Source organism: Scyliorhinus canicula, chromosome 5 (assembly GCF_902713615.1).
Source record: "Scyliorhinus canicula chromosome 5, sScyCan1.1, whole genome shotgun sequence".
Taxonomy (NCBI): Eukaryota; Metazoa; Chordata; class Chondrichthyes; order Carcharhiniformes; family Scyliorhinidae; genus Scyliorhinus; species Scyliorhinus canicula.
In genome coordinates this window covers 170,634,434-170,659,256 of record NC_052150.1, presented here as the reverse complement: position 1 = coordinate 170,659,256, position 24,823 = coordinate 170,634,434, and the positions used below count along the sequence as shown (strand labels likewise).

Here is a 24,823-nt window from a genome sequence, read left to right as displayed (position 1 = left end):
TCAAAGGCTGTGCTGGTCATTGCAGAACCGGGTGGAGATAGAGACGCCGAGATGACAGAGGAAGCGGCCTCCGACTCCAAGATGGAGACACAGGACACCTCAGAGGGGGAGTCCTCAGTCCCACGAGCTGTGGATGTACAACCGTTACGCCTTTCATCACGGAAGCGCCGTTCTCCGTCTCGTTATACACCGCCCAATCCAGCACCTTGTGCAAATGGTGTCCAGCCTGTGGCAAAACAAGTCTGACGCCCTCCTTCGCCAGGGTCTTTCGTGGATTCCTTGGACTTTGGGGGGGGGGGGGGGGGAGCAATGTTATAACCTGCCTGCTTACCACGGGCTGGGGACTAATGACAATCCCACAATCTTTTGGCAGTATGAGCTTCCCCAATGAGGGGGCCGGAGAAATCATTAGCAGATTCCCTGCATAAATAAAGCTGGCCAGTTTGGAACCAGCTAGAGAGGAGTGAGCAGCAAGGGAGTTGCTGCTGCTGCTGCAGTGTATATATATATATATATATATTATTGTTAAAAAATGTTATTTCTTTCTATCCTTCAACTCGTGCTGGATTCTTCATGGCCCTCACGAAACCTGTCATCACAGGAAATTATGCAATATCACGTTACTTGGGACGTGTAAGCTGAAGCAACAACAGGTGCCCATTAACGCTCCCTGTGTGCAACCACTCTGCCTGGCTTTGTCTGCATCAATCTTGAAAGGGATAATGTACCAGGGCAGGGAGAGTTAATCATTCAGTGGGCTTTGAATGAACTGACAGTTGTTGGATTAGTTTTGGAGGTTCAAGAAGAGCATTCATGCTTTCCTGGTCCTTCGAAGAACAAATAAAAAACAGATTTGCTGGACTGTGTTCTTGGTAGGCCTTTTGAAGGATTGTTAATGAAACTGCTCTACATCTGGTATAAATGGGCAAAATATGCTGCTAGAAACGTGCAGCTGAGAGTCAACCACCAAGTTTCAAATTTAAGCAGCTTTCCATTAGTTTCAGATGGCAAGGCAAGATCTTTGTATAGTTACATCAGGGTCATAGGATGGCAAAGCTGTCCACATTTCTGATTAACTTCATTGCAGTATTAATGTCACTAATAACAATTATTATTTTTTTCAATTGCTGGTCCTCCATTTTATAGATGACAAACAGGTGAAATTTGCCCCTATCAAGGCTTGGAAGAGAATAAATGTTGCTTTGTTCAATTACAACAAAGCTGATATCATCTTCTTTCATTCCAAACAATGCAGCTAACTCCAGTTCTAGAAATCTACTTTGTTTAGTTTAATGCCGCTTGGCATTGAGGTTGGCTTGCCAACGTTAACTCCAGGGCCAGGATTCTCCATTTGTCGTCACTGTGATTAGGAATCCTGAATGGGTGGAGAATGGAGTGTCCCCTGAAAAATGAGTTCAGTGAGTTCAGCGCTGCCCGTCCTCGCCGGTGGGAACATATAAATTCATGATAAGCATGCACCAGCATACAATTAACTGTGTGGAAGCCTGATTCTTCCATTCAATTTTAGAAACGCTCTTGCTATGCTTGACAACACCTCACCACATCAAAGGAGCTAAGTGCTTTCTGCTGTGAGTAAAGAGGAAGTGAAATCATTTAGCTCCTTTGATGTGCTCAGGCACTGTCGATCATAGTTAGAGTATTTATCGACATTGCGGTGAGTATCAAAGCAGTGGTTAACTCAAGATGCATTCATGCATGAAAGGAAAGATAAATAAACAATCCACCAAACAGTTGTGTCTGAACCATTAAACTGTAAATCACAGGCTAGTGAAAGGTGAATTGGAAAGGAGTTTTGCATTTCAAAGATTGTCCGGGGATTTGAAGCCTTTTCACGTGTTGTGGGCTTTCCAGGAAGCCTCTGACAGTTGTATCAGCTGCGGTTTTAAATGCTTTGTCTGAGGGAGAAGACGTTCAGAAAGTGAAAGTGTTTCTGCGTTGATTCTTCATTGGACTGCCTGGACTTCTGTTGTGGAGGGTAGAAGGGGGTGAGGTGACTGCTGGCGAACTTTGTGATAGGCCCACTCAAAATGGTGGTCTGATATCAAACGTCCTGTGGAATTCGGCAAGCCTTCCGCCACGCATAAATTTGCATGGTTATGGTATGAGACTCGCACCTGGGTGCTGCTGCCAACGTCAGCACAAACTTGCCATGATTCTCTAATAGCGGGAGCACTTAGATTCCTAAACGAAGAATCGTGGTCCAGGTTTACATCTCAACACCATCACTGCTTATGCCACAATCAGCATCTTTTGGACTTAGGCACTGCCAAAAAGGCAGGGTCATTTCCACGTCTGCAAACTGATTGACTAATGGGGGTGCTTAGCTATGGCATTCGTGTTCAAATATGTCAGGATCGATGATGTTCTGCGTGTAGACTCTGTGTTCGGGGTCTCGCCACCCTCAAGTTGGATCCAGCATTCACCCTTTCTGCCCTGTGTTTGGGCATGTGGCTAAGCAGAAGGCAGCTCATTTTGTCACTAGTGTGGCTCTTGCTGCCGTTGGTGATGGTGTGGCTTCTATCCTTGCCCTTCAGCACAAGTGCAAGATGGAGTTACATCAGCTGCTTCCATGTCATGGTGAGGGTTGGCAGCATACAAGTACTGCTGAAGGTGAATAAAGTCCTAACCAGGTGAAGTGACTGCCAATAAGTTGGCAATCACTTGTCAAGTATTGATGGCACATTCTGAGACATAAATATCAGTTTCTTAATGGCCACGTCTGTACTCTTCAATGTAATTGATCAAAACATTTGCAGCATGTTAGTATTACTGAAGGAGGTCTTCCTCCTGTTCTTTTGCCTTGTTGAGCCTGGTGAGTTACTGTCAGGTCGGAATACAGGTTTCCTTCCTGGGAAATCCAGAAAGGAAGGTTTAAGAGTTGATAATTGGCTTTTTAATTACCTTAATAACTTACCCAACAGGGGTTCTCTGCTTATATTCAATATCACCCTGCAGAAACCCGGAAGAGGGCATTGGGATGTCAGGATCCTGACCCTACATTGATTTCAGGGGATCTGTTTTTTCTCGGGTGAACTGTCTCCATTTTGCTTCGCAAATTTCAGTTCATCTGAGCCACAGAAATCTATCACGCCTAATATTCTCCAGCTCCTATCTGAGCCCTCCTTCAGTTTCTCTGTAAAGCAGGCTGAGGCAACCTTCTATATACTGTATACGTTGCAACTTAATGCTGTGCTCTCTCCAATTCTTTATAATCCTTGTGTACGGTAGAGTGGCACAGTGATTAGCATTGCTGCCTCAGAGCTCCAGGGACCCTTGTTCAATTCTGGCCTTGGGTGACTGTCTGTGTCGTGTTTGCACTTCTTCCCTGTGTTTGCGTGGGTTTCCTTTGGATGCTCCGGTTTCCTCCCGTAATCCAAAGATGTGCAGGTTAGGTGAATTGGCCATGATCAATTGCCCCTTAGTGTCCAAAAAGTTAGGTTAGGTGGGGTTACTGGCTTAAGGGGATAGGGTACCCTTTCAGAGGGCCGTTGCAGACTCAATGGGCCGAAAGGCCTCCTTCTGCATCGTAGTGAATCTATGATTCAAACTGCTTCAAACGTACTTGCATATTTCCTTAAATTAGGAGACCAATATTGTATGCAATACTGCTGACTTTGATCTTTACCTAGAGTTTGGATTGTTTAGCTTCATTGGCTGATTGGCTGGTTTATGGTGCAGAGCAATACTAACAACGCAGGTTCAATTCCTGTACTGGCTCAGGTTAGTCATGAAGGCCCCACCTTCTCAACCTTGCCCCTCGCCTGAGGTGTGGTGACTCTCAGGTTAAATCACCACCAGTCAGCTCTCAAAGCAGAGAGCAGCCTATAGGTCCTCTGCGACTGTGGTGGCATTTACTTAGGATTCTGATTAAAATAAAAATATAAAATCAAGGGATAGGATTCATATCAATTTTAAGCCAAAACATAATATAACCCATACGTTGTGTGATCAGTGGTCGGTCTGTTACCCACTTCTCCTGGATGTATACTAGAACCTTGTCCAGTGAACCATTGAAAAATATTTTCATCTGCTGATGAATCTATCTGCTGCTTCCAACCACATGCAGTCCCATTATCGAAATCACAGGTCTTACCAACTGTGGAGAGAAAAGCATTAGAATTTTACCATTGCAGCCTGTGGCTCATTACTATTGTCACATACAAAGATGTTCCTGCAGCATTCTATGTAGAGTTCGGAATAAATCTAGTTACCACTTGAATTGTTGAACAATCTCATCATGATTCACTTCAGCACAAGCAGTGTGAAACCACCTCGAGGAAACAGTCTCCCATTGCTTTGGCTTCCCTGTACTGTAAATTGTATATTGACAACCATCTGTGAAATTTCCAAACTCGGTAATGCTTTCTTTCTTATTTGTTCATGTGATGTGGGCATTTCTGTCAAGGCCAGCAATTATTGCCCATCCCCAATTGCTTTTGAGTAGAGTGGCTTGCTCAGTCATTTCAGAGGGCAGTTAAAAGTCAAATGGGTCTGGGGTCACATGTAGGCCAGAAGCAGAGTTCCTTCTGAACGGTCAGACTTTATTAATTGAATGTAAATTCCACCAGCTCCCGTTGCGGGATTTGAACACACATCCCCCTTGGGCATTAACCTGGGGCTTCTGGATTACTAGACCAAGGACATTAACACTATGTCACTATGTCTCTTGAGCAAAAGATTGACTTCTCTGCAGTGAACATTTCACATCGTTTGGATGCTGGTGAGTGGTGTTCTGTACACGCATATATGCCCAATGTTTCAATTTCGCTCACCACAGCGAGTGCAAAACCATCAGTGCAATTCAATATTTGTGGCTTGCAACATTTTAAAAGTCTGTACCTATGTTAAGCAGAAGTCAGGGACAGTACTGATATACAGGGTTAGATTTATGGACCCAGAAGTGCAGTATGATCAGTTGACACTCTTACCAGATTGGTCATTGAGCCTGGTCAACGTACAGGGTACGAGTTTAGACATTGGATGTGCTTTGATAAGCCTTTTCCCAGGATGCCTAAAAGATCGGTCCCGTGGGCAGAGTTTTCACATTGATGCGGGCCGAGAATGGAGTTAGTCACATGAACATACAAATTAGGAGCAGGAGGAGGCCATTCGGCCCCTTAAGCCTGCTTTGTCATTCAATAAGATCACGGCTGATCAAATCATGCCCCCCCAACTCCATATTACTCCTGAGAACTTTTGAAAGTGATAACAGCAGAATTCAAACCTGAAATCTCCTGATAACATCATGATCCACATCATAGTCAGGTGATTTCTCCTTTTGACATAAATTGGTTGGATGTGTAAGTTGTGCAATTGGTTGGTGTGCCAGTTTGTCAGCCCCATTATTATTCTAGAGGTAAGGTTGGCATTGAAAGGGCTATTCACCACAGTAGTGGGTAGCCAATTAAGGTAAGTTTCAGGCCAATTAAAATCAATTATAAGAGGTCAACTGGAATGTTTTAATTGGTCTGTGTGCCCCCCAGCATCAAGATTCTGGAACAAACCTGTAGGTGACCTCCCAATGGGGCACTAATGGTCCAATGCTCCAGGATGTCATTCCAGCCTTCCCTGCCTACCTGACCACCACATAGCTGCCACCACAAGCAACTCTCTGGTGGGGTTCCTCCCCATAATGCTGGCCTAGCTGTAGAACATAGAACATAGAACATAGAACAGTACAGCACAGAACAGGCCCTTCGGCCCTCAATGTTGTGCCGAGCCATGATCACCCTACTCAAACCCACGTATCCACCCTATACCCGTAACCCAACAACCCCCCCCTTAACCTTACTTTTATTAGGACACTACGGGCAATTTAGCATGGCCAATCCACCTAACCCGCACATCTTTGGACTGTGGGAGGAAACCGGAGCACCCGGAGGAAACCCACGCACACAGGGGGAGGACGTGCAGACTCCACACAGACAGTGACCCAGCCGGGAATCGAACCTGGGACCCTGGAGCTGTGAAGCATTTATGCTAACCACCATGCTACCCTGCTGCCCCTGCTGCTGTGTTGACCATTTTTAGTTCAAATGCTTTAAAAATTCTGAAAGGGTCAAGGTGGAAGCTTCCTCTCTCTATCTGTTAACTACAACTGCAGGCTTTATCTCCTTTCATACAGAAGGACATCCTATTGGCTCCAGCTTAAAGAGCTGACCCACCATCCTTAATTGGATGATGAGCATGTCCTCTGACACTATTCAACACATTCCGGGAAAATCACTACCAGATAACTGCTCCTAACATAATTTTGGGTCAGCTATCCCATTTGGCCCTGATGTCAGAGTTTAGACGCAAATTCCAAATCCTGCCCTCAGGGTTGAGGGGGACAAAATGATAAATGGAGAAAAAAAGAAGAAAAATGTAAAATACGTTGAAACAATGGTGGGGAAATAAAAGTTAATTTAGGGATATAAAGAAAAATTGAGTAAAATTAACAAATGAGAAAAAGATCTAAAAAATCAGAGAGACTAAAGGAAAGCAAGAGAAAATTTTAAAAATGGTCCGAAAATATGTTTTCTGATTGTGGCCTCAAATTCACCTTCCTGCCTGTCTCCAATAGCCCTTGACTCCCTTGTCGATCAGAAATCCATCTAACCCAGTCTTGAATCAATTCAATGATCCAATCTCCACTGCACTCTGTGGAAGAGAATGCCATAGACTAATGACCCTCTGAGAGAAAAATATCTCCTCATCTCTGTCTTCAATGGGAGATCTCAAATTTTTAAACAGTGTCCCCCTACTTCTAGATTCCCCGACAAGAGGAAATATCTGCTCATCATCCACCCTGTCAATTCTCCTCAGGATGTTATATGTTTCAATAATATCACTTCTCATTCTTTGAAATTTCAATGGCTAAAAACCCAACCTCACAGAATTGTTACATCTCAAAAGGAAGCCATCAGGCCTGTGCCAGTTCTCCAAATGAGCATCATGGCTCAGTACCATTCTCCTGCCTTTTCTCCGTATCCCTGCACTTTATTCAAATAATCATCTAATGTCCTCTTGATTGCCTCGATTGAACCTGCCTCCACCACACTTTCAGACAGCGCATTCAAGACCCAAACTGCTCGCTGTGTGCAAAAGTTTCTGCATAAAATAATCCCTTCATCCAGGAATAGGTTGAGTGAACCTTTACTGAACTGCTTCTAGTGCAGTTATATAATTTCTTAAGTGAGGAGATTAAAACTGTTCACAACACTCTAGATGCATCTCACTAAGGCCCTGTGCCACTGTGGGAACACTGCCCTACCTTTATACTTGATTCCCCTTGCAATAAATGGCAACATCCCATTTGCATTCTTTTAAAAAAAATTTAGATTACCCAATTATTTTTTTCAATTAAGGGGCAATTTAGTGTGGCCAATCCACCTACTCGGCACATTTTTGGGTTGTGGGGGCAAAACCCATGCAGACACGGGGAGAATGTGCAAACTCCACACGGACAGTGACCCAGAGCCAGGATCGAACCTGGGTCCTCAGCGCCGTGAGGCAGCTGTGCTAACCACTAGGCCACCATGCTGCCCCCATTTGCATTCTTAATCACTTGCTGCTTCTGCTTATTAACTTTTTGATATTCATGTACCAACCTAAATCACTCTGTAACATAGAGTTCTGCAGTTTCTCTCCGTTTAAATATAATACTGCTTTTTATTCTTCCTGCCCAAGTGGGCGAGTACACATTTTCCCACATTGTACTCCACCTGCCAAATTTCTGCCCACTTATTTAACCTATCTAAATCAATTTCTATACTCCCAATGTTCTCTTGACAACTTACTTTCCTACCTGTATTTTGTCATCAGCAAATCCAGATACCATACATAGGTTCCTTCATTCAGGTCATTGCTATAGTTTATCAATGGCTGAGGCCCAAGAACTGATCCTTGTGGCACTCGTTATAGCTTGCTCTATTGCCATCTCTGAATCCCCACCATCAACATCCTGGGGGATAGGGCAGCACGGTGGCCTAGTGGTTAGCACAACCGCCTCACGGCACTGAGGTCCCAGGTTCGATCCCGGCTCTGGGTCACTGTCCGTGTGGAGTTTGCACATTCTCCCCGTGTCTGCGTGGGTTTCGCCCCCACAACCCAAAAATGTGCAGAGTAGGTGGATTGGCCACGCTAAATTTCCCCTTAATTGGAAAAAATAATTGGCTAATCTAAATTTAAAAAAAAAAAAAACATCCTGGGGGATACCATTAATCAGAAACTAAATGGGATTAGCTACATAAATACTGCGGCTATGAGAACTGGTCAGATGTGGGAATTCCATGGAGAATAACTTACCTCCTGACTCCCTAAAGCATTTCTGCCATCTACAAGGAGCAAGTCTGGTGCCTGGTGGAATGCAGCTCAGCGCCACACAATAAGCTTAGCAGTGTCCAGAACAAAGCAGCCCACTTGATTGCCATCCCATCCACCACCACCTGTAAACATTTACTCCTTCCATCATCGGCACCTAGTGGCAACAGTGTGTACCATCTACAAGATGCACTGTAGTGACTTGCCAAGGCTCCTTTCACAGCAGTTTCAAAACACTCAAACTCTAACACCCAGAAGAACATGGGCAGCAGACACCACTGAATGTTCCCTTCCAAGCGACACGCTAACCTACATTACCGCTTCCTTCACTGTTGTTGGTTCAAAATTGTGGAACTCCCTCCTTAACGGCATTTGGGTGTACCTACACCACATGGACTGCAGTGATTCAAGGTGGCAGCTCGTCACCATTTTCTCAAGGGCAATTATGGGTGGGCAATAAGTGGTGGCCTAGCCAGTAATATCCATATCCCATGAACAAAAATAAAAATAAAATGTACATCATTTGATTCTCAAAATATTTGTTTCCAATTTTCCACTTTAAATGTATTTTCTGCAGATTACATTTTATTGTTGAATTCTCCCGAATTACCATTGAATGGATAAAAGAAACCAGGATCCTTACCACAGGACAATTCATCTGTCTTATCTGAGCAATCATCTCTAAAATCACACTTCTTGATGATGTCAACACATTGCCCGTTTGTTTTGCAAATAAATTCATTGGCCGTGCAGTTATTGGGTGGGAGTGTTGAAGGCCTTGATGGTCCTGGTGGTGTTGTTAGAACGGCTGCTGGTAAGTCACCTGAAGAAGATCCAATAGTTTGAGTTATTCTGGTTCTGATAAAGATCTGTAGGCAATCTCCTCTCAATCCCATTCCTCTGCTGGATGTACACTCTCTGTTCCTAATATCTAATTTCCAAATCTCAAAACTCTAGCTCGAGAATAAGTGATGCCTTTAAACTTACTGGCAGTCACCAACTTTGATCTGTCATTGAGTAATTTCGGATGAAAAGGGAATCATGGTGTTGTATGCAAAAAGCCAAAAAGCTGATGAACTTAAAGTTCTTCTTTAACAAACTGTTGATATATCTTTATTGAGAACTCATTATTTACATTCAATGCAAGGGTGCTCTATTGATGTCAGAAGATGACAGCTGTACAAAAACTAACAGGTGTAACAACGACTGCTTGTGGGAAAAATGAAGCATTCTTTCTATAATTTATCATGATATTGGATTGTTTCTTTCCATGTTGGTTAATATGGGGTTGCATACATTCTTCGCTCCAGGTATTGCTAAGCTTATTCTGATTAAACAACCCAAGAATCTTGTTCACTTTCCTAAATCTATTCTTTTTGGCTTGATGCACATTTATAGGGGGATTCTTTTGTCTAAAACAAAGAGGCCATGTGGAATAGAATCATAGAAAATCCCTACAATGTAGAAGAAAGCCATTGGGCCGATTGAGTCTGCACCAACCCTCTGAAAGACCACCCTACCTCAGACCCAATCCCTCATCCTATCCCTGTAATCCCACCGAGGGGCAATTTAGCATAGCTAATCCACCTAACCTGTCCATCTTTGTACTGTAGGAGAAAACCCACGCAGACATGGGAGAAAGTGCAAACCCCACACAGTCACCTGAGGTCGGAATTGGACACAGGTCCCTGGCGCTGTGAGGCAGCAGTGCTAATCACTGTGCCACCGTGCCACCTCAATATAAATGCAAGTTGTTTTTCTCCTTCTTGTTCCAGCCTGTTCAAGCCAGTACCCAATAGCTCAAAGTGACTGATAGAATAATACAGACTCTTCAGCGCTCTCTGAATAGTGCTAGATTTAATTATCTTCTCTCTCTTTGCTGCTGTCCCAGTTCTTTACAGTGAATATCATACTCATCTTATTAATTCCACACTAAACACTAAAATCTTGATTTTCATTCCGCTATTCATTGTTACCGTGGAAGCGCAAGCTCCAGGCCAGTCCTTCTGTCCCAGTAAATGAAAGGAGAAGTGGTACAAAAACATGAGCAAAATCTGTAATGAAATGTCATTTGCAAATATTGTAGAACTGATAAAAATTTCCTTGGGAGAAATTTTTACGAATCAAAGATTAGTAAATAGATTTAAATTGATGTGTTGCAAAAAGCTATGGAAGATCAAAATAGTTTAAAAGAGGCTTAATGATGATGACTTTGTTCGTCATCAATCAAGACGTAAATTCATGGAACCCCTACAGTGCAGAAGGAAGCCATTCGGCCCATTGAGTCTGCACTTACCCTGGAAAAGAGCACACCCTCCAAGCCCACTCCTCCGCCCTATCCCAATAACCCCTGAACCTAACCTACACATCTTTCAACACTATGGGGCAATTTAGCGTGGCCAATCCACCTAACCTGCATTTCTTTGGACACTAATTCGTTAATTTGGTTTTGTTAATCTTTACTTTTTTATTCTGTGACACTGAAGTAACAATCGAACACCATGGGCTGGATTTTCCTCTTAAGCTCGCAAACTGCCGGGTTTCGGGTGGCACTGATGTTGTCACATCAACCTTTTGTGGCTTTTCTGTGGCTTCCAAAACCCACACCTGACTGACAACTGACTTTGTCTGGGATTTTTCTGCTTTCAACGAAGTGCAGTTTACAAGTTGCAATTGGGTACGGCACTGGCTGGTCTCCAGTACTGGCAGCGCCAAATGAAGTTGAGGCTCTGGAGCTCACTCTGCTGCCCCTCAATCCCATGGAGTAACTCAGGAGTCTACGAGCACCCAGAAGAAGGAGGAAGCATTGGGGTCTTTCACTCAGGGGACCTGGGGAGTGACTAGGCCTTCCGAATTCCCCCTTCCTGATACCGCCACTTTTCAGGGACAGTGGGCAGAACAGGTTGATGTGACAACATCAGTACCACCCGAAACCCGGCCAAAGGAACCCGCCACAGCATCTCAGGCAACAGATCATGGAAGGCAGCAGGATGCCTCCACTTCTGATGTGCATCCTGGGAATACACTTAAATGTAGTGGGAGGGCTCACGAGATGAAGGAGCTTTAAGGGCACAGAGTGGGTGAAGGTGCATGGGTGAAGGTAGGCACTGATAGTCGTGGGTCAAAATCATTTGTCACAAAAGCAGAAGTCACCTTATGAAAACCTCTTGTTGTTCACAACATTAAGGCCTCACTTTCTTTGACCCTCCTTCCACTGGAGTGGGTCCTCGCCCCATCTGGAGACAGCTTTTCCCACAGTCCCTCAATGTGGGGCACACAGTTTGGCCCACACGCACGGAGAGTTATATACATCCTGGAGAGACTCTACCATTATTCAGTGAACCCTTCACCCGAGCCCTTTATTCTCCCCCACTAGAGCAATGGAACAACGGAATGTGGCCCCGACCCTTACTCACACATGAGCTGGGGAGTCAGCATGCTGTAGCAGGAAGATAATGGGCAGACATATGCAAAAGCTGAGGAGCATCAGAACTTTCCTGCCTGCAAGTCGTCATCAACCTCCTACACTGAGATGCTAAACATACCCCCCAGACCCAGCACACTGATGAGAGGTTTATATGGAGGACCTCCACACTTGATCATGAAGCGGGTCGCGGTGGTCTTGGAGGAAGTGGGGTTTTAGAGCTACTGGACAACATGATGGTCCTAGTGTGTGACCCGGGAAGTGATGAGGGAATCCCGAGCCCTATTGCCCTTGCAGACCCTTGCCCCCACCTGGCCTCCATCCTCCAGCTCCTCTTTGACTCTTCCTCCACTCACTCCTGGACTTCTTCCTCATCAGAGGAGACATTCCACTCCTCCGGTCTTCTTGATCAAGGAGACCGCCCCGCTGCTACGCAAAATTATGGAAGGCACAGCAGACAACGATGGTGAAGAAGACCCTCTGTGGACTTTATTGAAGGGCCCCACCAGACTTGTTGAGGCAGTTGAAGTGCATTTTCAGCAGCCCAATGCATCACTCTGTCAGAAACTGAGTGGCACTGTGAGTCTCATTATAACAGGAATTTGTCTCAGTCTGAGGCCTCTACACAGGCGTCATCAGCCACGACCTCAGTGGGTATCCCATGTCCCCAATGAACCATCCATACAGCCTGGGGTGACCCTCAAATATACCAGGGATTTGAGATTACACAAGCATGAAGCTATCATGCATGCTTCCTGGAAAATGTGCACACACGTGCATGAACCTCATCTGGTGGTAACACACCAGCTGCATATGAAGGCAGTGGAACCCCTTTCTATTAATATATGGAACTCCTTAATACCACCAACTGCATAGAGCCACATAAGTGCCATCAATGACCACCTGCACACGCAGCAGACCAGCAATGGAATGTAATCCCTCAGCCCTCTTGTCCTGATGGGTCTGGTCCAGGTTGAAATCTATGCAGACAGATGCTCGGCATAAAGTGCATTTGTGACATCAGGGGCGAAATTCTCCGACCCCACGCAGGGTCGGAGAATAGGCGGGAAGCGGCGTTATTTCCGCTCCCGCAGGTTTTGTAATTCTCCCGCCGGTCATAAACCGGCGTTGTGCAAATCCCGCCGGCAGCCTGTGAAAACAGCTGGCGCCGGCGGGATTTCATTTTTAAAAAAAATTACCTTAAATCCCCGGCCCGGATGGGCCGAAGTCCCGCCGCTGGGAGGCCTTCTCCCACCGCCGAGGTTTAAACCACCTCTGGAACGGCGGGCTCAGCGGCGCGAGCGGGCCCCCGGGGTCCTGGGGGGGCGGGGGGCGAACGGACCCGGGGGGGTGCCCCCACGGAGGCCTGGCCCGCAATCGGGGCCCCCCGCTCACTCTGCGGGGCAGTGCCGTGGGGGCACTCTTTCTCCTTCCGCGCCGCCACGGCCTCCTCCATGGCGGACGCGGAGGTGAACCCCGCATCGCGCATGCGCCGGCAGTGACGTCAGCGGCCAGCTGCCGCTGACGTCACTGCCGGCGCATGCGCCGACCACCGAAAGCCTTTCGGCCAGCCCCGCTTCCGACGGCGCCGGGTGTTTGCGCCAGTCTACCGGTGCAAACTGCTCCGGCGCGGGGCTGGCCCCCAAAGGTGGGGAGAATTCCCCACCTTTGGGGAGGCGCGACCCCTGAGTGGTTGGCGCCACTCCCCTACGCCGGCACCCTCCGTCACGCCGGGTAGGGGAGAATCCAGCCCCAGGGGTGGATGATGACGAGATGCCACAAAGATTACCTGTTGAGCTCGGGAACGATCCTATAGCGTAAAGGTTGAGGGCTACTGTAACATTCACAGCCACAAGGAGTGAGTGCCCTCGTCCTCCACATGGCATCAAGTTGGCAAAAGTGCCACACGTGTGCCTCAATGTCTCCCTGTTGAGGCGGAGTCTCCTGCAGCATATGTTATCCAATGTTCCCGTTGGCAGGGGAATGGGAACCGGATCTGTAGTCCAGCAGCTAAGGAAGACGATAGTCAGGACGCCAAAGCACGTAGTGATGCAGTGGGGAAGGTAACAATGACAAAGGAGAGTACTTGCAGGCAAGGAGATGGGTTGAAGTGTGTATACTTTAATGCAAGAAGCATCAGGAATAAGGTGGGTGAACTTAAGGCATGGATCGGTACTTGGGACTACGATGTGGTGGCCATCATGGAAACTTGGATAGAAGAGGGGCAGAAATGGTTGTTGGAGATCCCTGGTTATAGATGTTTCAACAAGATTAGGGAGGATGGTAAGAGAGGTGGGGGGGGGGGTGGTATTGTTAATTAGAGATAGTATAACAGCTGCAGAAAGGCAGTTCGAGGGGGATCTGCCTACTGAGGTAATATGGGTTGAAGTCAGAAATAGGAAAGGAGCAGTCACCTTGTTGGGAGTTTTCTATAGGCCCCCCAATAGCAGCAGAGATGTGGAGGAACAGATTGGGAAACAGATTTTGGAAAGGTGTAGAAGTCACAGGGTAGTAGTCATGGGTGACTTCAACTTCCCAAACATTGAGTGGAAACTCTTTAGATCAAATAGTTTGGATGGGGTAGTGTTTGTGCATTGTGTCCAGGAAGCTTTTCTAACACAGTATGTAGAATGTCCGACCAGAGGGGAGGCCATATTGGATTTAGTACTTGGTAATGAACCAGGGCAGGTGATAGATTTGTTAGTGGGGGAGCATTTTGGAGGTAGTGACCACAATTCTGTGACTTTCACTTTAGTTATGGAGAGGGATAGGTGCATGCAACAGGACAAGGTTTATAATTGGGGGAAGGGTAAATACAATGCTGTCAGACAAGAATTGAAGTGCAGAAGTTGGGAACATAGGCTGTCAGGGAAGGACACAAGTGAAATGTGGAACTTGTTCAAGGAACAGGTACTGCGTGTCTTTGATATGTATGTCCCTGTCAGGCAGGGAAGAGATGGTCGAGTGAGGGAACCATGGTTGACAAGAGAGGTTGAATGTCTTGTTAAGAGGAAGAAGGAGACTTATGTAAGGCTGAAGAAACAAGGTTCAGACAGGGCGCTGGAGGGATACAAGATAGCCAGGAGGGAACTGAAGGAAGGGATTAGGAGAGCTAAGAGAGGGCATGAAAAATCTTTGGCGGGTAGGATCAAGGAAAACCTCAAGGCCTTTTACACATATGTGAGAAATATGAGAATGACTAGAGCGAGGGTAGGTCCGATTAAGGACAGTAGCGGGAGATTGTGTATTGAGTCTGAAGAGATAGGAGGGGTCTTGAACAAGTATTTTTCTTCAGTATTTACAAACGAGAGGGGCCATATTGTTGGAGAGGACAGCGTGAAGCAGACTGATAAGCTTGAGGAGATACTTGTCAGGAAGGAAGATGTGTTGCGCGTTTTGAAAAACTTGAGGATAGACAAGTCCCCGGGGCCTGATGGGATATATCCAAGGATTCTATGGGAAGCAAGAAATGAAATTGCAGAGCCGTTGGCAATGATGTTTTCGTCCTCGCTGTCAACAGGGGTGGTACCAGAGGATTGGAGAGTGGCGAATGTCGTGCCCTTGTTCAAAAAAGGGAATAGGGATAACCCTGGGAATTACAGGCCAGTTAGTCTTACTTCGGTGGTAGGCAAAGTGATGGAAAGGGTACTGAGGGATAGGATTTCTGAGCATCTGGAAAGGCATTGCTTGATTAGGGATAGTCAGCACGGATTTGTGAGGGGTAGGTCTTGCCTTACAAGTCTTATTGACTTTGAGGAGGTGACCAAGCATGTGGATGAAGGTAAAGCAGTGGATGTAGTGTACATGGATTTTAGTAAGGCATTTGATAAGGTTCCCCATGGTAGGCTTATGCAGAAAGTAAGGAGGCATGGGATAGTGGGAAATTTGGCCAGTTGGATAACAAACTGGCTAACCGATAGAAGACAGAGAGTGGTGGTGGATGGCAAATATTCAGCCTAGAGCCCAGTTATCAGTGGCGTACCGCAGGGATCAGTTCTGGGTCCTCTACTGTTTGTGATTTTCATTAACGACTTGGATGAGGGAGTTGAAGGGTGGGTCAGTAAATTTGCAGATGATACGAAGATTGGTGGAGTTGTGGATAGTGAGGAGGGCTGTTGTCGGCTTCAAAGAGACATAGATAGAATGCAGAGCTGGGCTGAGAAGTGGCAGATGGAGTTTAACCCTGAAAAGTGTGAGGTTGTCCATTTTGGAAGGACAAATATGAATGCGGAATACAGGGTTAACGGTAGGGTTCTTGGCAATGTGGAGGAGCAGAGAGATCTTGGGGTCTATGTTCATAGATCTTTGAAAGTTGCCACTCCAGTGGATAGAGCTGTGAAGAAGGCCTATGGTGTGCTAGCGTTCATTAGCAGAGGGATTGAATTTAAGAGCCGTGAGGTGACGATGCAGCTGTACAAAACCTTGGTCAGGCCACATTTGGAGTACTGTGTGCAGTTCTGGTCACCTTATTTTAGGAAGGATGTGGAAGCTTTGGAAAAGGTGCAAAGGAGATTTACCAGGATGTTGCCTGGAATGGAGAGTAGGTCAAACGAGGAAAGGTTGAGGGTGCTAGGCCTTTTCTCATTAGAACGGAGAAGGATGTGGGACGACTTGATAGAGGTTTATAAGATGATTAGGGGAATAGATAGAGTAGACAGTCAGAGACTTTTTCCCCGGGTGGAACACACCATTACAAGGGGAGATAAATTTAAGATAAATGGTGGAAGATATAGAGGGGATGTCAGAGGTAGGTTCTTTACCCAGAGAGTAGTGGGGGCATGGAATGCACTGCCTGTGGAAGTAGTTGAGTCAGAAAAGTTAGGGACCTTCAAGCGGCTATTGGATAGGTACATGGATTAGGGTAGAATAATGGAGTGTAGGTTAACTTCTTAAGGGCAGCATGGTAGCATTGTGGATAGCACAATTGCTTCACAGCTCCAGGATCCCAAGTTCGATTTCGACTTGGGACGCTGTCTGTGTGGAGTCTGCACATCCTCCCCGTGACTGCGTGGGTTTCCTCCGGGTACTCCGGTTTCCTCCCACAGTCCAAAGATGTGCAGGTTGAGTGGATTGGCCATGAAAAATTGTCCAAAATTCTATGATTATCCTAGGACAAAAGTTCGGCGCAACATCATGGGCCGAAGGGCCTGTTCTGTGCTGTATTTCTCTATCTATAACATCTCCATGATGGTCACTCCGGTACTGTAAACCCTCAGTCTCCTTTTTCATCTTTGAGCTTTGTGTTCAGCTTGTGCTGCATCCAGCCCTTGACCCCTGCCCTTTGGCCCCTGGCGCTAGGTTCGCCTCGGTTGCAGCAGCTCATTGCTGCTGGTGTCTGTGCTCCTCCAGCACTGTTAGAAGCAGAATCCCCAGCTTCACTGGCTCTATCACGAGATCCCTCAGAATGCTGCGAAGGTTGAGAGACGGATAGGCAGGTTGGTGTCCCAAGCGGTTATCTTCAGACCTTCCCCTCACCTTTTGTCCTCCTGTTCCTGGAAGCTGCCATTCCTACACCTTATCCGGCAGCGAGCGTTCCTTCACATGTCTGGTGCCCTTCCAACTTCATCACTTGGCCAGCCCCAGTCAATGCCCTTGCCCCTTGAGAGTCGCCAGTGGCTTCCCATCTGGTTAATATATGGTCCCCTTCCTTAATATATACATCACTGGGGTTCTGACAGGCTTTTTCAATGGTCACCATCTCTCATAGGCAGGGTCAACTGGACGCTTCTTTCTACCTTGAGGGCTAATGAGTCCTCCATGTCAAGTGCTGGAGTCCGACAATTATGTTTACACATTCGCTCTCCATCCCCTGCACCCAACCTTTTATCCTTGAAATATGGGTTTTCACCCATAGCCTTGACTTTGAGAATGTAGACAGCTGACATTGTTGGGGTTACCTCATGATGGCCAGTTAGCTTGATGAAAATGAGTCTCAGGAATGTAAGAGGGCACAATTATTCTCCAAATCAGGGATCTGTAAGGCTAAGAGGCACATTTCTTACTCAGGCTGCATTATCCGAAGATGTCATTGCTGTCAGGTCAACCACTCTGATGTTGGTTAGTGGGACAAGGGTGGACATGGAAGCTCACCTCCTTCCTCCCTCTAGGAGATCATGGCATCTGGTTCCTGTTTTAAAAAAGCAGTAGTAATTTGCGCACACGTGACATCACGCTGGTGGGTGGGAAGATTCAATGAGGTCTGAGAGTGCGACTTTAAACTTGCGAATTAGATTAAAATTCATTAAAATGAATTCCAATCAGGTTCTTGCCGTTCCTGGGCATGAACCTGATCGCATCCTCAGGAAGGGCCCAGGAACATCGCGATTGGAAATCTCGCTGACGCATATTCCATTTTTGACCCCTTGCGATATTTATCAGCCATTACGGGATTTGCCCCCATGGCTAATGGACCTGCAAAATCACACCCATTATTTTCAAACTATTCTACTTTTTTCCAATATTGTGCAAGGTCCATATTTAACTCCTGCTCCAGGTTTATGAGGCGTTCAATATAATCTTTTTACCAACTGTCTCTACTGGGGTTATAAATTCCTTGATCATTAGCTATACAGTGAGCGATGGCATATTGCCTGCTCCCTGTAGCCACATTGTAGTTATATTTTTTCTAACATCATCTTTCAGTCATAAGAGTAACAGTATAAAGGGCACTAAAAAGAGGTCAAATCCACAATGTCAGTAAATGCCGATGAAACTACTTCTATAATTGAACAATAAATAATGTACTCACCATTATAGAGAGTACAATCCATGAAGGATAGGTCGTCAATTCCAATATCTCCTCCTAAGTTATCTCCCACAGTACCTTCTATTAATATCTGTAACAAAGCACACAAACAGAAAATCATCCTCATACTAATCCAGGTACCAGTTTATCCATGTTATAGGAATTCATTGTTCAATTACAACTTTCAACTGCTACCACAAAAAGAGATTTAATTATACTTAAAAACACATCTCAACAATTTTTGCTTTGCTCACTGACGATGACCCACATTAATTCAACTTGTCAAATTTGAAAACCTTCAAGGGCAGATAGGTTTCTCTGCCACAGCTGTAGTGTCATCATAAACCTTCAAATATGTAAATCCTCACTTCCATCAGTCTTCACTTCCCTCAATCTACAATTCCTCCTCCATCCACAAGCTTTTAAATGTAAGCTTCAACACTTCACCGTTACTTAATTTATTTTTTATTGTTGCAATCCTTGCCTTCGCCTTCCCTCACTATTTTACAGGTCTCCCTGCCTCCCAGCCAGCCCCAGTGGGGCAGAAACACCACTGACGTGTGTAAATAGGGTTTCCAACACAATTCAGTGAAGGCATGGCAGTAGCGGGGAAGCACTCGGAGGAAACTTGGATCATGCTTCTGTCATGAGAATGTCACTTTAAGAAATATTTGTCTGCTCATGTTCCTGCAGTGATGTCAGAGTGTGGGTGGAGCTGAGCTCTGGCTCTGCTTTTTAGTTTCACTTTGAGAAAAGCTTGGGTGTGTCTGTTTTTTTGGTTTCGTTTTCAGTGTTGGAGCTGAAGCCCAACAAGTATTTCGAGAGCAGCACGGTGGCATTGTGGATAGCACAATTGTTTCACAGCTCCAGGGTCCCAGGTTCGATTCCGGCTTGGGTCACTGTCTGTGCGGAGTCTGCACGTCCTCCCCGTGTGTGCGTGCTTCAGTTTTTGATTATAAGCCGGGAGCAGGAGCTCAGATTTGCTAAAGTGTGGGCGGGCGATAGAGCGGTAGGCATGTTTGATATTTGTGTAGCAGTGTTCCAGGATGTTTGGGCCTCTGGTGACGTGACGTGTTGGTGGTAACTTGGTAGTATGCTCTTGAGCTTGGCCTGATTGAAGCCCCCAGCTACAATGAATAAGGCCTCGAGATGGGAATATGGTTATTGTGCTGGCTCCCAACACCCTTCCACCCCATCCCTGTAACCCCACCCAACCTTTTTGGACATGAAGGGCAATTTAGCATGGCCAATCCACCCAACCTGCACATCTTTGGACTGTGGGAGGAAAGCGGAGCACCCAGAGGAAACCCACGCAGAAACGGGGAGAATGTGCAGACTCTGCAGACAGTGACCGAAGCCGGAAATCGAACCTTGGACCCTGGAGCTGTGAAGCAACTGTGATAACCACTGTGCTACCAGCTGGCCAATTATGTCTATTATTCAGAAGTTATTCTCGCAACTATCTTTTCTCAAACTGTGGCATAGGCAGAAAGTTTTACTACAAAGTGCAAGGGTAAAACTTGAAGAATCCCACATCACTTGACCTACTGAAAAACCTTACACTCCCAAATAAAGTAGGTTGGGTCTGTACTCATTAGAGTTTAGAGAATGAGAGGTGACCATATTGAGATTTACAGGATTCTCAGGGTGCTTGACAGGGTTGATGGTGCAAGGTTGATTCTCCTTGTGGGAGAGTCTGGGGCATCACTTGAGAATAAGGGGTTGCCCATTTAAGACAGGATTGAGGAGGAATTTCTTCTCTCAGAGTGTAGTGAATCTGTGGAATGTTTTACTGTAGAAGGCTCTGGAGGCTGGGTCATTAAGTATGTTCAAGGCCGAGATAGACAGATTTTTAATCAGTAAGGGAATCAAGGGTTATCGGGAGAAGGCAGAAGAGTGGAGTTGAGGATTATTGTTTCATATTAGTCATATTCTCATTGAGTGGCAGAGCAGGTTGGATGGGCCAACTGTCTTCCTTCTGCTGCTACGTTTTATGATGTAATAGTGCAGTGTTCTTCAAACTTATTTTCCGGGGACCCATATTTACCACCAGCCACCCTTCGCGACCCACGCCGGCCGACCCTTGCGACCCACCATTTTCTATTACTGTTACTACGAGAGGTGAGCCAGCTTGGTCCTCATGATCTCACTCCAATCAGGTTCACAGGAAGAGAGGGCTATGCGCATATCGGGTGAAGGATTCAGCCGGTCCTTTATGGCGTCTTCACCTTTGTGAGGATGGAAAATCCAACCTCGCACATGTCGGTCGTTGTGAAGGATAAGAGCAACAAAATGCTTGTTTTATTCAGCTCCGGATACTCCTCAGAGATGCTACTCCAGTATGCCGACAGCCTCATTGACTTGTGCTGAATTTTTAATATGCTGTCACAGCTGAGACGCATAAGCTCAATTTCTTCTTTTGGAGTCAGCTGCAAGTTAAGAACTGATTCTGGGGTCCCAAACTCAAAGGGATTTTTCACCCACCTCCTCTCTCTCAGAATCTTAAACTTCTCCTCTGGAAAGTAGTGACCAAAATTGTCGATCAGGGCAGCCAGATGCAACTCAATAAGGCTTGCCAATCAATTTACAGTTTCCTTACAAATGCTGTTTTCTTCAATGTGTCGTATCAGTGTGGGAAACATGTAGTAGTTTTGGCTTTGCACTCACAATTGCCAAACTTGCAATATCTTTTGGAAAGCTTCAATTTCTTCAGAGTGCCAAAAGCAATCATCATCCTTCCCTTGCAATTTGAGGTTCAGTTCATTTAGAATTGAAAAGATGTCTGCAAGGTAAGACATTGCTAGCATCCAAGTTTCATCAGCAAATGAATCAGCCAGAGGGGAAAATTTCTCAAGGATGAAAGCGTGGATTTCGTACCTCAGTTTGTAAACTCTGAGTAGCACCCGACCCTTTGACAGCCAACGTACTTCTGTGTGGAACAATAAATGTGTGTGATCAGCCCCCATACACCGTGTCAAAAAGTCTGGTATTGAGTGGGCTGCGTTTAATGAAATTCCCAACTTTCACTGTTCCTTTCAGCACCACTTCAAGATTGGATGGAATTCCTTTCGATGCCAGTGCCTCACGGTGAATAAAACAATGATTCCAAACAATGTCCTGACCAGCTGCCTCCTTAATCCTTACTATAACTCCGCTGTTTTTCCCAGTCATGTTGGCTGCTCCATCACTTGTGATTCCTCTGCAATTACCCCAGTCGAGCCCGCACTTTCCAACAACATTCGAAACTTCAAACATTTCTGCGCCAGTCGTGTGGGTTGCTAAAGTCAGGTAGCACAGCAAATCTTCCACAAATTCATTGTGCCAAACATACCTAACGTATACTAGCAAGGTTGCACAATCTGAAATGTCTGTACTTTCATCCAGTTGTATTGAGAATGCCTGCGCTGATTTTAAATGAGAAATAAGCTGGGCTTCTAAATTCTCAGCAATATTAGAAATTCGGCGAGCCACTGTGCTATCACTAAGTGGGATGCATGTCACTTTTTCAACGAACCTCTCATCTATGACCGTACAAACTATATCTAATGCTGCAGGGAGAATTAATCTCTCTGCGATAGTGTGGGGCAATTTCTCTTTAGCTATATGGTAAGCTACTATGTAAGAGGCTAATTGTACTTTCTCGTTCAATGTAACATTTCTGCTGAGGATTTCAGCCGACGATTTAAGTTCTCATTGCATCCTTTGAAAAAAATCAAGAGGTTTGTCCTCGAACGCGCCATGTTTAGTCTTAAAATGCCGTTGATGTTTTGAGGGTTTTAAACTTTAATTCACCAGCACTTGCCTGCCTTGCATCCTGATTTGCATTGGCACAATTAATAAATCCATACCTTAAAATATCATCTTTATACTGCTTTGTGCCTGATTTCAGTTTCTTCTTAATGGACTGTTCACCAGAGGCCCTGGAGCTCACACCAACACTGCTTTGTCCTGGTGTGGATCCTCCTGAACAGCTCATACCAACACTGCTTTGTCCTGTTGTGGACCCTCCTGAACAGCTCACACCAACACTGCTTTGTCCTGGTGTGGACCCTCCTGAACAGCTCACACCAACGCTGCTTTGTCCTGGTGTGGATCCTCCTGAACAGCTCATACCAGCACTGCTTTGTCCTGTTGTGGACCCTCCTGAACAGCTCACACCAACACTGCTTAGTCCTGCTGTGGATTCTCCTGACAGCTCACACCAACACTGCTTAGTCCTGCTGTGGATTCTCCTGAACAGCTCACACCAGCACTGCTTTGTCCTGGTGTGGATCCTCCTGAACAGCTCATACCAGCACTGCTTTGTCCTGTTGTGGACCCTCCTGAACAGCTCACACCAACACTGCTTTGTCCTGGTGTGGACCCTCCTGAACAGCTCACACCAACACTGCTTTGTCCTGGTGTGGATCCTCCTGAACAGCTCACACCAACACTGCTTTGTCCTGGTGTGGACCCTCCTGAACAGCTCACACCAACACTGCTTTGTCCTGGTGTGGACCCTCCTGAACAGCTCACACCAACGCTGCTTTGTCCTGGTGTGGATCCTCCTGAACAGCTCACACCAACACTGCTTTGTCCTGGTGTGGATCCTCCTGAACAGCTCACACCAACACTGCTTTGTCCTGGTGTGGACCCTCCTGAACAGCTCACACCAACGCTGCTTTGTCCTGGTGTGGATCCTCCTGAACAGCTCATACCAGCACTGCTTTGTCCTGTTGTGGACCCTCCTGAACAGCTTACACCAACACTGCTTTGTCCTGTTGTGGACCCTCCTGAACAGCTCACACCAACACTGCTTTGTCCTGTTGTGGATTCTCCTGAACAGCTTACACCAGCACTGCTTTGTCCTGTTGTGGACCCTCCTGAACAGCTCATACCAACACTGCTTTGTCCTGTTGTGGATTCTCCTGAACAGCTTACACCAACACTGCTTTGTCCTGTTGTGGACCCTCCTGAACAGCTCACACCAACACTGCTTTGTCCTGGTGTGGATCCTCCTGAACAGCTCACACCAACACTGCTTTGTCCTGTTGTGGATTCTCCTGAACAGCTTACACCAACACTGCTTTGTCCTGTTGTGGACCCTCCTCAACAGCTCACACCAACGCTGCTTTGTCCTGCTGTGGAATCTCCTGAACAGCTCACACCAACACTGCTTTGTCCTGGTGTGGACCCTCCTGAACAGCTCACACCAACACTGCTTTGTCCTGGTGTGGACCCTCCTGAACAGCTCACACCAACACTGCTTTGTCCTGGTGTGGACCCTCCTGAACAGCTCACACCAACACTGCTTTGTCCTGCTGTGGATTTTCCTGAGCCACTCTCTTCCAACAGGTTTAGTTGTGAGATCCTGGACTCTTTGTGCCTCTGGTCCTCTCTACCTTATAACAAAACGATCCATTTTAAATTTTACTGGCCTGTTGCTTGTTTGCTGCTAACAAAATGGAGGAATCGCAATCACGCCCAAAGCACGTGACGTCGACGTTCAGGGGGCGTGACCTGCCCTCTGCCTCCCTTTAGGCAGGAAGATTAGATAGATTAGGTAAAAAAAATGTTCTGTGTCTCTGCAGCAGCGGCTTTTAATAACGCCGGCTGCAAGCGGCCTTCAAAATGGCCGCAAACATATTTTTTATAATCGGCCGCATTGCGCATGCGCTGCGCGCCCAATTATAGTTTTGCTATAATTATACATATATAGATATATCTATAGATATATCTATAGATATATAGTCTTGCGCATGCGACCAATGATCGGGCACGCATGCGCAATGCGGCTGATTTTTAAAAATATGTTCGTGGCCATTTTGAAGGCCGCTTGCAGCCGGCGTTATTAAAAGCCGGCTGCTGCGGCTGATTGGCATGAGTGGGAGCGCTGCAAAGGACGGCTCCTCGACCCTCCTGACACCCGCCCGCGACCCACCCGCAAGTCGTGCCCCCGAGTATGAAAGACACTGTAACAGCGTAACCCATTGTTTCATCAATACTTCAATGAGACTGTGAGCATTCATTGTTCTCAAATTATTTTAATCCCTTTTAAATTCAAGGCAAATGAGGATGAGAAACTATAAAAACATTTAATTAGAACAGTAAATGTTTATGATTTTACATTAGAACTTAGCTGTTTTCATTACTTGGCTTTTCTTTAAGCTTTTACCGATGTTACAAGGTTAAACCACAATGCTGGTTGATCATATTCATTTCAGCCAGAATTTATTTTGGTTTTGGCAGGTGGTTTTAGAGCCAGATGAGACCATAGACCATAAGATATAGAAGAAGAATTAGGCCACTCGTCCATCGTCTGCTCCGCCATTCAATCATGGCTGGTATTT

At 46.1% G+C, this 24,823-nt stretch overlaps 1 protein-coding gene across 1 annotated transcript in view; it reads right to left on the bottom strand.

Moving 5' to 3' along the window:
* malrd1 (MAM and LDL receptor class A domain containing 1) overlaps positions 1 to 24,823 on the bottom strand; it is a 499,008-nt gene that overhangs the window by 294,693 nt on the left and 179,492 nt on the right. The window contains exons 18-20 of the mRNA XM_038796452.1: positions 18,498 to 18,585; positions 8,969 to 9,148; positions 3,961 to 4,117 (exon numbers count right to left, since the gene is read on the bottom strand). Of these exons, the coding sequence (XP_038652380.1) occupies positions 3,961 to 4,117; positions 8,969 to 9,148; positions 18,498 to 18,585 (425 nt within the window). The remainder of the gene's footprint in view (positions 1 to 3,960; positions 4,118 to 8,968; positions 9,149 to 18,497; positions 18,586 to 24,823) is intronic.